The 16,917-nt window shown below is 41.5% G+C and overlaps 1 protein-coding gene across 10 annotated transcripts in view; it reads left to right on the top strand.

Annotated features, from left to right (window-relative positions):
- The first annotated feature begins 1,371 nt into the window (after positions 1 to 1,371).
- Positions 1,372 to 16,917, top strand: part of ECHDC1 (ethylmalonyl-CoA decarboxylase 1) — a 42,082-nt gene continuing 26,536 nt past the window's right edge. For 2 of the 10 annotated variants that reach the window (XM_037391207.1, XM_037391199.1), the window contains exons 1-5: positions 2,100 to 2,160; positions 4,050 to 4,152; positions 4,916 to 5,061; positions 9,619 to 9,840; positions 14,073 to 14,215. In XM_037391207.1, the coding sequence (XP_037247104.1) occupies positions 5,043 to 5,061; positions 9,619 to 9,840; positions 14,073 to 14,215 (384 nt within the window). In that variant the 5' untranslated portion in view covers positions 2,100 to 2,160; positions 4,050 to 4,152; positions 4,916 to 5,042. The other 8 variants (XM_037391200.1, XM_037391201.1, XM_037391204.1 and 5 more) reach the window with 8 other exon arrangements.

Raw genomic sequence — 16,917 nt, 5'->3', positions numbered from 1 at the left:
TTGCTCTTTTAGCCAGTACACCGTCACCAGCTTCTGGGTCAATGATAGGGAATGGGAACATACTAAATAATTCAGGTGGTGACCTGACTGTCCTAGGGCAGCAGTGCTTTAGCAGTGCAAGGAGGAAGTGTTACTGAAATCAGTGGGATGATTTTAATGAATAAGAAACTTTCAAGGATAGTGCTTTTTTTTTTTTTTTTGTTATTATTGTAGTGAAATATGCAGGGACTAGCATTACCATCTTGCTGAAGGTTACTACCCATAAGGGAAATTTAGTGTCTGTTTTTAGAGAGAATCCCATTTGTCTGTTCATTTTCCTGCAGTTCTCATTCTGCAATCTGAGTATATCTTATTCTAATCATCACATCGTATACGATACAATGCAATGAAACCAAAAGTGAGGCAAGCTGCGGTTCATGGAAGTGGTCAGGTTTGTGCTACTCCTGCTAAGTGCTGCTAGGTGGCAATATGTTACCTAGAAAACTACGAGCTTCCAGCCACCACCAATCTCCTCAGCTTCAGACCTAGCTGGGATGTGTCCGGGCATTGCTTGGCTCAAAAAGGCAGGGAGGCCTTGGAGCAGGACCTGGTGGAGAGCTGCTTCACTCACACAGATTTCTAACTCGGTACTGAGGTTTTCCAGAAACAAATGCAGGACTGAATCCTACCGGAAAAAATGTCTCCTCTGTGAACCCGAGAGAAAAAATAAGAGGCAAGCCTGCCTGTTGCAATACTTCTGTTTATACTGGGGGCATTTTGTAAGGGAATGAATCTTTCTGTTGTATAAAGATATTGCCATCTGGACTAGAATATTTCGTATAATCACAGGTTTCTCTTAAGAATACAAAATAGAAAATATCTTTTCAGAGTGCAAAGATATTTTATTTCCAAATGTATGACTAATTGCAATCCTCTACATGTTCAATCAAAATGTTTAATCAGCTCAACCAACATCAGGACATATGTATTGACAGCTGGGTTGAAAACCAGCTTTAATAAAGGTGGAGAAGATGTATTTCCAGTTACGTCTTTCAGCCATGCTACAAACACTTAGAACTGAGTCATCTTATGTATGTGTATTAACAATGACATAGTAATAATGACTGGCGCATATTTGCATATTGCTTTGAATACAGAAAGTGATCTGGATTGAAACAAGCATTTATTTCCCTTGGCCTGACTCCTGGCATGGCAGCGTATGTTCCTTCAAGGAGGAAAACCAAGGGCTGGGGAAGGGCAGAGAGGGCAGGGCTCTGTGTGTTGATGCCATTTTATGCCAGCTGTAAGTTTACAAAAAATTACAGCTTAAGAATTACTCCCTTTTGATGCCGGGGTAGTTTGCAGCTGGCTCAGCACTTTATCTCAGCTGCCAGAGCGTGGGCACAGGTGAGCAGCACCTGGAGCTGGGGAGGCAGTGGCCGGGAGCACGCCTGCGGGAAAGGGCTTGCGCTTGGGCTGGCAGGTAACGTGGATACATGTGAACATGGGGGGCCCGCGTCTGTCCTTGTGGTGGCACGGGTAGGCCATTAATGTCTCTCCTGGCAGCGCAACACCAGGGAGAGCAAGTGGGGCCGGAGCAGCTGCTCTGTTCCAGGCTGGATCCTCCCGGCAGCGGTGCCTACCCCTTCTCAACCTGAGGCGAGACGTTGTTCTGGCATGGCAGATGAATTAGCATCTTTAATTACACTGGCTTGGATAGAAACACAGGGCTTGCTTCGTAGGCTGCCGGTGCAGGAAACAAAATTCATAATGAACTGTTCACGTGGTGTTTAGCAACCTTGGATCTAACAAGCACCTTCTGCGGCAAAACTGCTTCAATTTAGACCGAGTTTCTGGTGCCTGGGGTCACCCGTAAGCAGACGTGGCACGGAGCAACGGGCACGGCTGCCCCACCGCGGCGGAGGCCACCCGGCTGTCGGCCCCACGGCTCCCTCGAGCTCGCAGCGGCTCAATATGCTCTTTACTCGCCGTAGTCTCGCTCCGGGTGCTGCCCCGGCACCCGCTGCCCCGCACGGCCGGCCGGCTGTAGGCCCGGCACCGCGGCCTGCCCCACCCCGGCCCGGCCCGGCGCGGCGGCGGTTCCCGGCGGGGCCGTTTTCCCCGCGGCACCACCCGCCTGCCGTGCCCGATCGGCGACGGGAAGGGGAGCGGCGGAGCCAGGTCAGTGCCCGGCCGCGGGCCTCTGCCGGGCCCTGGGGCGTGCGGTGGCGAAGAGGAGGGGCAGGGTCTGGCCGGGGCTCGGGGCCGAGGAGCGGGCCCGGTGGCGGCAGCTGCCGCGGTGGCAGGTGGGCGGCGCGGTGTGGCCCGGGCCCCGGGGCGGGCGGAGGCGGGGCGGCCTCGCCGCTGCTGGGGCGGCCGGGGGTGTTTCTGCCTGAACGTGTTAGGCGCTATGAGCGCCCATCGCTTGCTCGGCCTCGGCCCGGAGACCTCGGGTCTTACTTTGGGAACAGCCGGTTACCGCCCCCTTCGGCCCTGTTTGGCATAGGGCCCTCCCTTGCCGGTTGATGTAAAATAAATGATTTTTTTAAAAGAATAGGCCATGCCAGAAATGTTTGCCTAGGTCAGACCGAGTGCTGTGGTGCACTTGTTGGGATTTTGGCGTTGCAGAAGGTCAGCAGCAAGGAACCTCTGCTGGGGAAGGAGTTTCTCCTGCCCTCTTGTAATCATGGTCTTCCCAAGGTGATACCATGCAGGATGCCTTTGCTTCCTGAAATTTAGTTTGTAGAGACAAGGAGCCAGGTGAGGTGCTGTCCTGGTGCGCTGCTGCTAGTTCCCAGTGCTGTTACATGGGAACACTAGGTGCACCCCTGAGAACCGTGCTACGGCCAGTTCTGACATTGGGTGAGGTTTTGCTGTGTTGTCAGCAAGAGCATTTGCTGGTGGTGGTAAGGAGAGCAATAGTAAGGAACAGAGTACTAAATGGACTTCTGAGCACTGCTCGACTGCAAAACTTTTTACAGTTTTCAAGGCAAATTGATCTGTGGGAAAGTATCAAGCTCTGCAGTTAACAGCTAGAACAAATTCATCCTTGCACTTTTTATGGCTTAGGATTTGGTGACTAAAAAGCAAACAGTGAGTTGGTCGCACTATTTCACAGGAATGGGAGTGACCACATCTATTTGTTTTGAAGGGGTCTAAAATACACCTAGCAGGCAGTGAGCTTTATGTGAACTTAAAAGTGTTTTCTGTCACTGTTACAGAGGGTCTTTTGTAACAAAGGCAAAAAGAACCTCTTCAGATCAAAGCATTAAAAAATAAAGGGCATGCGTCCATTTGGGGAAGATAACGGATTCTTGCTCTCACCCTCTGCTGTGAAACTCAAGATCTTGTACTCGCCATCTGACCAGAATCAGGTGGTTTTAGGTAGTGTCACGTATTTGTGGCAAGTCTTCTTTTGTCAGCTGTTTTGCATCCTTGAATGCCGTTATTTTTCACTGAACTTGGATATGCTTCTGTGTGATTTGTTTACTAAGTCTTCAAAATAATTAAAATGTGATTAAAAGAGAATATAATTGGTTAGGAACAGAGAGACAGCTCGCATCTAAACCTTAGCCTGCAGGGACCATTAAAAAATGCAAAACTAAACAAAGGACAAATAATTTGGAAAACACATAGCTTGCTATCTCCGGAGCTGAGCTGCTGAGAAACAAGGGAAAAAAGAGAGATAGAAGCAGAATATAGATGTAAAGTGTAAGCCAGCTTAAAACTGGAACCAAAGACAAGAGGGTTTTTACTTAACACTTCCTTCCCGCCCCCCCCCCCCCCCCCCCCCCCGTTTTTATTTCTGTTTCACATGTACATGATTTGAAGCCATTTCTGTTAGTTAATTTGGACATCTTCTCACTTCTTGTTCTCTCAGCTTCTGGACAGGTAACTAGGAGGCCAAAACTTTTTGTTCTTTTCTCAACAGTAACATAGTGGCTAAAGAACGTGTCCTTTATCATACCAGCTACTTCTAAAGCCCATTTTTAGAGGAGACACAAAACTCTTAGGTATCTTTGCACTGAACTGGAGGACTGTTGACCCCACCTACTTTGTCTACCATGCAGGTACCAGAGACAATGTACTAAAAATTTGAACAGTGTTCAGCAAGTTTGAGAGCCATGACATCTTGAGAAAGGCATGAACTTGAGGTGGCTCCTGCTGAACTTGGTAAGTGTTACTGCTGTGTAGAGATGGCATAGAGGAGGTGCATTTTCCTTCTTGGGGAGGTAGAATTTCCCAAGCTTTGTTTAGTTTCTGTATTTTGAAGTTATGTTTTGTTAGTAGGTTTTCTGCTGCCAATCCCTTAGCACCCTTAAGATCTGCTCGCTGCTTTCTTCCAGCTGAAGGAAAGGCAGCTGGAGAGGGGACTGCCCTCAGCTTACTTCAGCTGATAACTATTAGAGTGGGAAGAACCTGTCAGGTAAGGTGTTTAAGTTAACCTAACCCACGCATTGCTGAATGAAAGAGATGCGTAAGTGGATGAGGTAGATGGAGGGCTCAGTAATCTTTAGCTGAATGGTGGTGACAAGCAGCTGGCCACAGTGGCCTATTCAGCCAGTGCTGGGAACCCTGCAGGTGAGACCTCCCTCCTAGACCTTTCATGTATTTGAAGGCAGGGTCCAAATGACTTCTCTGCACTGAGACCCATGCTCTTGTCTTGTTTTGCATCCAGGCGCTGACCCCCTTTGATCTTGCTGTTTCTGAATTCCTTCTGTCTGTCAACACTGGAATTTCTTTTCTCCTCTACCGCCCCACCCCCCTCCCCCCCGCCAGTCACCCACCAGCCCTCTGTTTCAGGTTCCAGTCAGTTGGTGTTAATGATTTGCACTCATTTTCAACCTACTTTTTTTTTTTTTTTTTTAAATAGATGGACTATTTTCATGCTTTGGTTATATTTCTCTTTCACTCTCTGCTTTTTCATGTGTTTTAGTGTTACAGGGTCAGTTGTGCCAATCCTCAGCATTGGGTTACTACTTGCTTTCCATTCATTAGTCAGGTGCTGCAGGAACCCAGTGAAGCATCCAGCAGTCATGGTCACTGCTCTCTAGTACAGATGAATGCCTTCTACAGTGAATGGTAAGACGCCCACACAGAGTTGAATGTGAATCATATCATCAGCATCTTCAGTTCACATCTTCTACCCTTTGTTCCACCCTGTCTTCATACTTTGATGCTTGTCACTGCAATTGCAGTGGCTGGAGGTCTTCATCAGGTTAAGTTCTCCTATGCTTCTTGACCTGTCAGCTGCCCTTGATGCCTTTGTCAGTGTCGCAGAAGTGTCTGTCTTACTGGTTTTTTGTTATGTCATTTGAATATTTTCTCCTTCTTGAGATTTCATTTGTGGATTTTGTATATTGGATCCCTTTATTTCTGCTTCACTTTATCTCAGGATACCTTCATCCAAAAGCAGAAAATCAGCTGATTTTTTTTTGCAGGTGACTCACAAGTCTGTATCTGCACATCACAACTGTCACTTCCTGCCCTACGTGAAAGGGCACACTTATTTCTCTGATTTATTGGAAACACATCCCTGCATCTTTTCTCCCCATTTCATTTTTCCCTGACTTGTGTCAATAATTCAGGCACCATCTTTGAGTCAGAATTTTCTCAGCTCATGTATTTTAACTTGCTGATTATTTCTGTGTAGCTGCTCTGTAGTGCAGTGTTTCTTATTTGTGCATGCAGCTCTAATGCTTGTTTGGGCTCCCAAGATCTAGTTCTCTGGTTTGTCTTAGTTCTTCTACCCATCCAAGAAGTTGCTACCTATATCCCTTACCCATTGCTCTGGCCAGCTGTGTCTGTGCTCTCTGGCAATAGCAACTGGCAATGCTGTTGATGATTGCTGTTTGATACAGCATGTTTTAAGAGAAAAAAACGGGTTGCAGCAGAATAGTGGTGAACGGCAAGGGCAAATATGCTTGTTCAAGAGCTGGGATTTATTAGTTTCCCAAAGAATCTGCTCAGTTAGGGAATGTTGATGCGGTGTAATCCCAATTACTGATTTTTTTATTAACACCGTGAGAACTGAATTTTAACTAGGCAGTTACTAGAGGCTTTCGGAAGGCCTCTGATACATGTGCAAACACAAAAATACGTAAGTGTGTGAGTGTCTGCATGTAGATGCATATATTGCTCTTGCATAATGTGTGTCATTCCTTTGATACTGAAGTGTTGACATTTGATAAGTGTTCATATTAACCCGCTGTCTGCTAGCCCCACAGGCAAGGCTGTTATAAAATCACTTGAATGCCAAATGGGATTTGAACTGTTGTTTTATGTAAGAGGTATAGTAACTGTGGAATGAACAGCTATTGATGTCCATACTATTGGCTTATCTCTTAGTTGTCACCAGTGGTAAGTAAAGCTGTAGCACTTAAAACATTTGAAAGATGCTGATTGCCCATAGTGTCCGTTATCCCTATACTGTCAGATTTTTTTTTCACTGTAGAAATTGTGCATAAACTGTCTGTGCTACAGATGTTAATGGGTATAGCAGGTCTGACTTTAAAATTAGAATGAGACTTTATTTCTGTAAGTGTATCTAAATAGACGTAATTATGTTAAGCTGTAAATTTTAGTGTAATAAGTATGTCTTGGCTTGTGATACAACTTTGTGCAGGTTACTGCAACATCTCTCTCTTGCACTGCTTTTACTTACAGTACAAAAAAATCAATCTCAGTCGTGCAAGTCTTCTGTACTGATTGAAATTTTGGATGTTGTTTGTCAGAGATCAGCAGAAATCCCTTTAGTCCGAGAGAGCTGTAGCTTAAATATCATGCTTTTCCTGAGTGGTTAGCTTTCTCAGACTGAGCTGTTAAAATAATCTTGTTTTTATTAAAAAAACTACTGGGTACTGACCAGTGCTGTAAGAGATGGTTTTAAAGATAATAATTCAAAGATAATACCTTGCATGAGTCATTAATCATGAGTCATGATCAGCAGGCAGTGATATCCAATTTGTTTTCTAATCCCACACTTGCTGATGCTCTTTATTACCATAGTGATAATATTAAAGAGCTGTTAATGCATATAACCACGCAGCTGAAAATGGCAGACTTTTTTTTTTTTTAGAATAAAATTTCCATATCTTAAATCTGTTTTGCTCTGTACATTTTTTGACATGAAAAATCTCTGTAGTATCGAAGTGATCAAACAAGTATAATTTGGCAGTGAGTTAGGTTAACAGAACAGACTTCCCCCTTCCTCCTTTACTTTCAGGCCAATCACTGTTGCTTCCTAGAGAACTAAATCCAGTCTGTCTTCTTACAAGGACTGGGGGGGGCTTTGTAGCCATTAAAAATTGGGAGCTAACTGTTCAAGCTATGCTTTGCAACAAGAGCCTGCACTATCCGCTTTTAATGTTGGCTCTCTTCTGAGCGAAAACTAGGAGCTGGGTGGGAAGTTTTGTTGCATGAATGTATGTTAGGGAATGACTGCTGAGGTTTAAGAGAAAATGGAAGGCCATTTCTCTTCTGAGAGCCTGAATATAAAAAGAATAATTTAGCTGAGAAATGAGCTTTGGAAACCTGTTTTCACTCTTAAATGAAATTTCACAAAGAAAAGTGATTTTAAAAACTCTGGAAGGTGATGGCTGAACTGTTACAGATGATATTAGAATGTGCATAGATGGGAGAGTGTTGGGGTGCACTTTATGAAGTAATAAAATCCAATTGGAAACAAGATTTAACTTGATTAAATTTTAATTAGTTTTATCGGTTTGTGCTTTAGTGTAGAAAAGTTGATCGTGACAGATTAGAACCTTAAATTTAGTTAGGAGCTCAGAAGACCCTTCAAAGTGTCTCGCCAGATGTTAAAAAATGATCCCTTTACCTATTCCAGTGAATATGTCCTTATAATGCATAATTTGTTACTTCGTTACTACTTACTAGTTTCTTTGTATTGAACTTGTGAGATAGTGCTGTATTGATGGATGCAATGTGGCAGGACAGGTGTGAATCTACTGGCATAGGTGGCTCTTCAAAATTGCCTGGTACGATGCATACTCCTCCACATCCCATAATGTCATTGCTGTGCAGGCGACTTCTCCATTTCGATGGGGATTACACCTGCCCCAAGAGAAGCATTTTCCACTTCAGTGTAGGATGGTACAGCCAGAGACATGATAAGTAAGAGTTCACCTGACAGGATAGTTCACTTCTTTCGTTATAAACTAATTCAGTGTGGGTTTTTTTAATGTGTGTTTGCTTGTTTGTGTGTGTATAATAAAAGTTTTAAAAATTTTGAGTCTGTAAACTGTAAGATGCCCTGAACACAGCATAAAATATGGCTGTTACCAAATTCTATCTTCGTGAATATGTTTCTGTTCTGGGTTCACCTTAGAAAAACTTCCCAGGACTTTCATGCCAATTTTGAAAGAATCTTGGTTTTGCCAAATACGATTAAGAAACAAAGATGGTCTTTTCCCAGTTCTCAAAAAAAAAAAAAAAGCATCTACTGTGTCTTCTGAACAGCTGTATCCATTAAAAAGTGGGTTGGAACAAAGCTTGGAGTACTCTAGCAAACTGCAAGATTTAAATACAACAAACCTTTTCCTGTGTCCTGTGGGGGTTCTTTTGATTCCCACTCTGAGTGGCTTCTAAGATAACTTCTTTTTCAGTTCAGCTGTCTCCAGTTCAGGCTGTACCCTGTTTCTTTCAAATCACATGTAAACCACTTTCTCCAGGAGACCCTTTTCCAAAGTAAATAAAATAAGGCAGAACCACAGATTAAGAATAGTATTTGATAATTACTTTCTTGTCATTTCCTGATATATAGCATGCAGTGTAGAGTGGAAATAGCAGAGGAATAAGCCATGGGTATGCTGGTACATAGAAATAGTTTACCAATATTATGTACCTGTATAAAAGGCAAGTGTGATGCTCAATATATAATACTGTTGTACACTTTTCATCCTTTGGAGTACTGCACAGGTCCTGGTGCTTTGTGTCCAAGTGAGATGAATTCAAAGGGCTACTGGAATGACTGACAAAAGCGTATAGCTACCAGGGGCTAGGCAGACTAACTAGTTTTAAGATGGGTTGTGATAAACGTGTGGTAATGTGAGGAAACAGACCTCAATACAGGAATGGTCTTCAGTTTTTAATTTTTGAGTTCCTCAAGTATTTATCTCAGGGAGGTCTTGCTGTAATAGTTGCTTACAGAAAAGCAGGAGATCCAGATCCTGAAAACTGTGGAGTTTCCTCCAACATACGTGTGGGGTTTGGGAGTTTCGGTATTTTATTTTAGGGGGGAGGATGAGGGAGTGTTTGGAAGACTAGTACAGAGTAAGATGGCTCAATGGAACATGCAGGAGTCTTACTGTAGTTCTTGAGCCTTTTTCATGTTCTGCGTGCAAATGCTTTTGGGTAATTTTTACAAGAAAAGATTTTAAAAGATGCTGATTTCTGGCTTAACTACTAAAATAACTTCATAAAACTCCTGATAACTTTGTGTGGGAGTAGGTTCAAACTAAGAATTTTGCAAATCCAGTCTGCAATGATTTCTGTAGACTTTTATGATTGCATCACCTTTATTTTAGTTTCTGCTGTTACGCTTCCCTCTCGGTCAGAGGACTGAGGTAGATTTTAGTGGAAATTTCCTGATTACTATACCCCCACCCCATTTGTTTCCAGAAATGGCCATTTCTCTGTGGAAGAACTTACTTCAGACTACAAGGGAAAGGATACTTCAGCGGAGAAGGGTGTCACTGTATAATGGTGCTCATGGCTATGAGGAAGAATTGATAAAGAAGAAACTCCAGCAGTTTGCTGGTGGATCCATCAACCTTTCCAAAGAAGACAATGGCATTGGAATACTTACTTTGAACAACCCAAAGCTAATGAATGCCTTTACAGGTATTTGTTGATGGGATTGCTGGGGGTTTTTTTCTTCTTTTTTCCTTCAGTTACCCATTTTAGTGTTTTGCTTAAACAAAATTGCCTTACCATTCCTTAGTTAAAAGAAGAAATGTTTAAGTTTTATTCAGATGTGCAGCAAATGCCCAGTATTCTACATAGTAACTTTGCCATAAACATTGTAAGAATGTAAGAAATTCTCCGTGATACAGGGACTGTCTGGTAGAACATACTTCTCCCCCTCTTTTTTTTCAGTCAGCACAGTTCTGCTACTGTGCTCTTGTATCTCCTTTCATTTTGTCACTATTGCTCTAGAAACATATAGAGTGTTTTTATGGGGGTGGGAAGACTCCATCTTTGTTTTGTAAGTGGTGTAGGAAGGGTGATTTTACTTCTTTGTTCTTTACCTAAAGCCCTTCCTGTAACTTAAGCTTCTGTAATTTGGTCTTTTCCAGTCACCCAGACTGGCTTCCATTTTTTCTTCATTTGCCTTGTGTCTGAAATACCATTGACTGGTTAATTAAAGGTCAGATTAGCTGGGTGTTCTCAGCTGTTGCAGATCAGGGATCAATTTGATATGCTTTCACACTGGACAATGCTTTGCTATCAAAACCAAGTACCCTATTTTATTAATCTTGTATTATGAGAGCTTTTTATCTCCAAGATGGGTATATTTGCTGTCTGTTCTTAACTGTTTAGAATATTTCAGTTTATGCTGTTCTCTTCAGACAGAAGTGGCACGGGTTCAGGGTGTGCATCTGCCTGAGCTGGAGTTGTGCATAAGCCTTTAAGAAAGCCTTTATCTCCTAATATTTTGAAATGGATACATTTGTGTCACCTTCTTAATTTCTTTTTTGCTGTTCTATTTTCCTGCCCAGTTCTCACTGTTCCTTTGCTGTCAGCAAGCATGTTTGCAACACGCTAGCAAAATGTAGAGTTGTTTGTGTGAAGAATCTAAGTCTACTCCTTCCGCTAACGATTATTACCTGAAAGGAAGAGAACCTAACAGAACAACAGAATTAGTGGTAATGCACATAGGTGTGTCTGTGGTTACTCTTTTGCTTCTCTTTAAAAACTGACGTATAAAATCATTACCTAACTTGAGAAGTTGTGGCTAAAACATGTTGGCATAGGCATTGTCCATCTGAACGCCTCACTGTCAGCATACCTGCTATTATGCAATCGTAATTACATTGTTTCCTCTTTTTGTACATATTGATTTTTATTTTTGGCTCAAAACAGAGCTGTGCAATGTACAGCTTGTAGACTGTGTGCTTTTAGCTTATTTGTTGTGGAAGTTGGAAGGAGCATGAGAAATGAGATGTAATGGCAAAAGGAGGACGGACAGATAAGCCCAGTCTGCTATGGAGATCAGATGTAATACAAATCAAATTGCTTGAACGAAACTTTTATAAAAACTTGCAATTATGTTCTCTGTTTTCTAGGTGCTTGACAGAAGAGGCTCGGAACTGATTTGTTGAAGTACTGAGCTGTTGCAGCTGCTATTTAGGCCACTGGTAGCTGTGCTTTGACTATATGAAGCACTATATAATGTTAATGTCATGAAATCATACCACTATCTCAAGTTGAGCACCCAAAAGTAGCAAATATTTTTTCTCTGGCTTAGTTAGTGGTCTGTAAAATAATCTCTCCTCTCCTTATAGGACTACTGTGAAAATAACTTACTGGTGTATGTGGATTAGATACTGTAGTAGCAAAGAGGAGCTACAAAAACCTGTGAGGAAATTAGTAGTTCTGTCTTTGTTGCAGACCCTGATTAGCATATAGCAAATGAGCCGTGGGATCAGGCAGTTCTGTTTTATGGTAGTGTGCAGAGCCCTGTAGAGAGCAGTACTCCATTTTGCTAGGTAATAGCCACAAAAACTTGTTCTGGAAAATCTTACTATGGCAGTTCAAGAGATTACTGCTTCTTTCTACTGTGCACCTCTGCTAGAGACTTTTGTTGTTAGAGGAGGGAGAGCAGAAGTGGTTGTGCTGGCTGGTGCGGTAGATGATATGGCATATTAATTTACACTGCTCTTCATTTCACTTTAACATCACTGTCTGTAAACCACAGTTGCTGAGGAACTAGCAAGCCTTTGATCCTTTTCCTTTTGTCGTGTATCAAAAAGTATCCTTCAGGAGCAGTATTAAAAGGCATGGGATATGCAACCCTTATATTGCCTCAGCAGGACCTGGTTGACTTCATCAGCCAGAGCTTGTAGATACACCCCCTTGCCCCAAATAAATTCTATTGATTCTGTGTCTCAGAGCTTCTGGATAGTGGCAGATGTGAATTTATATATTCATGTACACTGCCTTTAGAAAGCTGCAAAACATCATTAAACTGTTAAGAGAGATCCTATTTGCCAGGCATTTACTTTACACAGCAGCTTTTTCTCTCAAAGGAATTATGTTTATTCTGAGCTTGAGCAACTTGTGGAACTAAAAGCAGAAAAAAATTGTTGGCAAATTGCTAATAGGCAATGTGGAGATTGTTATGCCTTTTTTCTCTTCTTAACTGGAATCTGATAGCCACCTGTTTAAAATGGTCTCTTTGGAAACAAATGCTAATAATGTCCATTTAAGCCTGGTGGAACCAATTTCAGCAGCCCAACCTCTCACTGAACTGAAGTTGAACTTAATTTGAAAGAAGGAAGCCAGCCTGCAGAAATTAGATAATAATGGTGATAATTTTATTTTCTAGAATTGACTTTGAAGCATTTATTCTCAGATTATAATTAAGATTAAAGCAAATTAGTATTCCAAGTAGATTTAGTTCTGTGAAGAGCACAAACTTACTGGTATCAAATACTGAAGGACCAAAACCGATGGAGTGAGGATTTGCTTTAGTATTGTGTGCTTATAATTATATCAAACATCATGGACAATCTTGGTTGGTAAAATAATAGTTCAGTGTTGTTATTAATGGAAGGGATTCTCTCTAGGAGGATGGGACAGGATCTGGCTAGTGTCTCTTGTCCCCTGATATTGCATGTAACTGGCTCATATGGTTGTTTTTTTTTTTTGTAAACTCATTTGTAAACTCAAATTGTCTAGATTTTTGGCTCATAATATACTCTGTGGAAAGACTCTTCAATACCTCACTGCTTTGACTGTTAAAAGTACCACAAACAGTGGTTGTGCTCTTGACTCTGGCATAGATTGGATGCCAGCTGAAATACCTTTCTTGTAAGAAAACTTGACAAACATGCAAAAAGTGAAATCCACAGGGTTGATGTACATCTGTTTAAACAGCATCATTTGCAGAGAAGTCGTTGTTGAGTGTGCAGTCAGGCTGGGAAAGCATTTCAAGTGAAGACCACAAAAATCTTACCTAGTCCTCGTTCTGCTCGATATTTTCATTCATGGCTTGGATGATGAAATAGAAGGTGAACTGCTGAAATTTTCAGATGACCTAAAATTGGAGAGCTGTCAAGAAGATCATTATTTGGAGCAGAGGAGTGGGATTCAAAGTGATCTTGATTAACAAAGAGCTCAAGATCAACAAGGTGTTGTTATTCCTTATTCTATTAGTGATGTGTGATGCCCAGAAAGTATGACCAAATTATAAATACAGAAGGAAAAGGAACCAGTAAAAGTGCTAGGATTTGTTAGAGGATTATAGTCTGGACCTGACAGTGGGAAAAATCAACCCAATGTCATTCTTAGATATATAATATGAAATGTCCATTTGATTATTGGCCTCCTCAGGAACATTGTCAAAATGTGCTATTTCACTGGCTGAGACCAAGCTGAAGGATGAAGTGCTTGAGTGAGCATTCACTTTTGGCCTGGTGCTGGGAAGCTTATGTCATAAGAAACTTCAAGGAAAAAAAGCAGGAAGGGTAAAAAAAAATCACCCATGTGAGCACGGCTGCTAACAGGCAGTTTCTCTACAGGATGCATTCTGTGCATGCAGGCATAGGGTCAAAAGAACAACACTCTTGGCAGAAGAGGAAAGAGCCCATGAGGGTTTTGGGGGATATTTTTGAATGTAACATAAATATTCTTCACAGAGAATATCCTTCAGAATTTTGGGAAGTGCGTCCTTCAGGAAAAAATGTATTGTCAGTGCTTGTGTGCAGCATCTAAAGTGATGCTTTTCCTTGTGTTTTTAAGCTCATCACTTGTTAATGATAACTTCGTTTTGGTGGTGAAAAATGTAATGTAAAACATGATGGTGGTGATAATTTCCTGTTAAAAATTTTGCTTCTCCCCTCTTGTGACAGGGACTATGATGCTAGAACTCCAGGAGAGGGTAACTGAACTGGAAAACTGGAAGGATGGGAAAGGCCTTATCATCTATGGTGCAGGAAACACCTTCTGCTCAGGATCTGATTTGAATGCCGTCAAAGCAATATCTAACTCCCAGGCAAGTAGTGATACAAATCAAGGCGTTGGAGAATAACGGGCTTACTGATAGTCTGAGTTTTGAGCTTTTCAGACAGAGGTGTTGCACTATGCTTCTGCTACAATTTTACGTGCAAGTCACAGAATGGAGCTTTTAATGGTTGAAAAAATGCTGGCAGCCCCTTTAAACCGTGGCTCAGGTGTTACTGTAATTGATTCGTAACTCTGAATTCTACATTACATATTCTTTCAGCCTTTTCTTTTAAAAACGTCATTTCAGTTTCTCAGCAGTATATGGTGAATTTATACATCAAATAAGCTGTGCTTCAGTAGTTTGACCTTTAGAAACAGATACAAGTAATAATTTCTCATATATTCTAAAGTCAGAAACAAATTTAAGTAGCATGACTGCTATTCCAGAAAGGTTTCGGTTTTGTCAAAGCTGTGTTTGGAGCTACATAAAATGGAAGGACAGGTGCAGTTTTTGTGCTGTGGTCCAGTCAGGTGCGTATTGTGTAACTATGGGCAAGAAGTCAGGGTTTGATGGCAATTTCTCACTCATGCCACACTTCTTGACAACTTTCACATGTGCTGCAATTCTATTTATGGATTAACATGTGTTCCTTGGCCATGTGTGAAATAGGGCTTTGTTAACTGCAGAGGAAGAGGGTCTTCCTATGCTGCTCCTGCATCCTGGGTTGCAGTTGTGGTAACTGGCATCCTTTTTTGTTGTCAGTTCAAGTTTCAGGATTTAACCACACAAATTAAACATTTCATTGAGCTTTCCAGTAAGAATGCCAACTCAAAAACTGGTGAATCTGTTACTAGTGGTAATTTCTTTCTGTTGATGAAACTGAATTTCATTAAAAACATAATCTTAAGTATTTCTGGGCTGATAAACAAATACGATAGTCCAGTTTTCAAAAGGTATGAGAGGCTTTGTTTCCTATGTGGAACACCATGAGAGGTATGCTTTCCTTAACGTGCAGACAGCATGCTTTATGGATATAAGTTTTTTGGGGGAGTTTTCATTTGGACGCTTTATAAGCACTGGTTACTTAAAAAATATAGATGTATCTGATTTTGGGGGCGTGGGTATTTGATTGTTGTTATTTTTAAATCTGAAATTTTAAGCGTATTTTAGCATGGTAGGAACAGAAGAGGAGCTGAAACCAAGCATGGGCCAGTTCTTATCTGCAGTCTAAGCTTTCCTTCAGAGTTCTGCATTCAATAATTCTCAGTGATTCTGCTTCCATACTTTGTTTGACATTTAGTATTCTGTATGTTTATGCAAATTACTTGGAGCCACTGCAGTGGCAGAGAGGGCTCTTGTAAACATTAGGGTCCATAACAGATATACTGAGCAGAATTAAATTTGTAGGTATTAATTATAATTTTGCCAAAAATTCTCTGCAAAGAATCTAGATCTTATGCTAGTACTGAAATGTAAGTCTAAAAGTCACCAGAAATGCTCCAAGAATAGTTAAATATGGTTGCTTTCTATTTCCTTGGGAGACTTCAAACTATTTATCCTGAACTGAGAGTTTCTTTACAATAGCCACTCCTAAACCATCTGTTTGGTGGGATTTAATAGTCTTTATTAAATAAAACTTTAATAGAATAAGGAATAACATTTGTTGTTCTTTAGTCTTGCAGAACTCTGTGCTCTGACACACTGCAGATGAGAGAGTTTTGTTTGGTTTCAGGTTAAAAGAGCGTTAGGTTAAGTTTTCTGTCCACAGGCATGCCTAAGGCAAAAAAAAGTGAATAGCCTCATGCCTGAACTGATGTGGTTTTCCTTTATTTTTTGCAAGGCTGCTTTAGCCCATAGCTTTTAGTAATTACAGTAAACACTTTTATCTTATTCAACCAGTTGGTTGAGGGAAGATTGTTTTTTTCATAATCTAGCATACACTTTGGCTTTCCCTGTGGTGTAGGAAAAGCAGAATAATGGCCAAGGTGCTGAAGGTTTTTCATGCCCTCTAGTGGCTCCTCTTCCTCCTCCTCCTCTTCCTCTCTCATGTTCAGTTGTTCCTAACGCTGAAACAAACCCAGGTCCCTTGCCTGTTCTCCTTTGGCAAGTGCTAACATTACATGACCAAATCACAGAAGGCAAATAGTGAAACTAGAAAAAAAAAAAAAAAAAGTGTTTTTCTTTCTGTCGTTGTAAGCCTGGTTCCCAAAAGCAATAACCCCAGTCTGGAGCGAGACTTGAGAAGCTGACTAGCTGAAAAGCAGGAGAGGCTGTTGAAAGGGCAGCTGAGAGGAAGGAGACACACAGAAGAATTTCACTTTCTTTGGTTCCTTTCTAGAAGCCCTAGGACAGAGGTTTCAGAAGCCCTAGGACAGACTGCAGCAGTAAGCTGCAGAGGGAGGACTTCTGAGCAGTTGGAGGTGGTCTGGAAATACTGTTCTGTCTGTAGTGAATGTGGAGTCTAAGCTCTTGCAGCCAAAAGAGCCAGTGGTGCAGTTTTCCACTTTATGAAGGTGACTTTCTTCTTCCCTGCACCCCTAGCCTCATGGCAAACTATTAATCCTTTCCTTCCATACGTAATGCATACTGTATTTTACCTTACTTTCTGTTTGTTAGACTTCTTCTTACTCCAAGGACAGTATTAGAGCTGAAAATGTGATTATTCCACTAGACTCCGGTGAACACCTCTTTTATTCAGATAAAATACTCTGACTAGTAGCCTTATTTTGCTTGTTGGGAAGGTTTGAATG

Source organism: Falco rusticolus, chromosome 6, assembly GCF_015220075.1.
Source record: "Falco rusticolus isolate bFalRus1 chromosome 6, bFalRus1.pri, whole genome shotgun sequence".
Taxonomy (NCBI): Eukaryota; Metazoa; Chordata; class Aves; order Falconiformes; family Falconidae; genus Falco; species Falco rusticolus.
This window is presented reverse-complemented; position numbering and strand designations above follow the sequence as displayed.